Source organism: Plasmopara halstedii (genome assembly GCF_900000015.1).
Source record: "Plasmopara halstedii genome assembly, contig: Scaffold_1561, whole genome shotgun sequence".
Taxonomy (NCBI): Eukaryota; Oomycota; class Peronosporomycetes; order Peronosporales; family Peronosporaceae; genus Plasmopara; species Plasmopara halstedii.
In genome coordinates, this window is record NW_020188473.1 from 610,098 (window position 1) to 610,624 (window position 527).

Consider the following 527-nt stretch of genomic DNA (forward strand, 5'->3'; position numbering starts at 1 on the left):
TGCTGATTGTGGAGGTAAAGGCGGCGCATTCTTGAATTGTTTTGGCACAAAAGGCGGTGCTTTGGTACTCCAATTCCCATTACTCGGGACTTTGCTCACCTCAATTGCCGTTGGAATTGAATGTTTAGACAATTCTAATACCCGATTTTGCAATGTCAGTATCTGCATCGTCATCTCCTCCATTTGCTCCCACATTACGTCGCAATTGCACGTGCACCTTGTCTGATTATCAATCACCGATCCATCTCCAAGACGCTGCTGCACTGAATTCAATACAAGGTGCTCTAAGGCCTGGGCAAGTTCAGAGCTTTTACGCGCAACTTGACTTACGGTCCGAAAAGATGTTACATGCTGCTTTGTAGAGGGTGCAAGAAGCTCCGGTGTATTACGCATGGTCGTATGCAAGCTACCAGACAAGTAAGAACTTTTCGAAACATGCGTATCGGCCATAACGGCTGGTGAATGGAACGCCGGCTGAAGATAGGACAAATATGATGGCAACGCTTCTTCTTCTCGCTCTTCTTCTG

At 46.7% G+C, this 527-nt stretch overlaps 1 protein-coding gene across 1 annotated transcript in view; it reads right to left on the reverse strand.

The window, feature by feature from the left end:
- Nucleotides 1-393, reverse strand: part of PHALS_01531 (uncharacterized protein) — a gene marked incomplete at both ends in the record, with an annotated part of 543 nt that extends 150 nt beyond the window's left edge. The window contains one exon of the mRNA XM_024715940.1: nucleotides 49-393. Within this exon, the coding sequence (XP_024581588.1) occupies nucleotides 49-393 (345 nt within the window). The remainder of the gene's footprint in view (nucleotides 1-48) is intronic.
- Nucleotides 394-527: the final 134 nt, after the last annotated feature.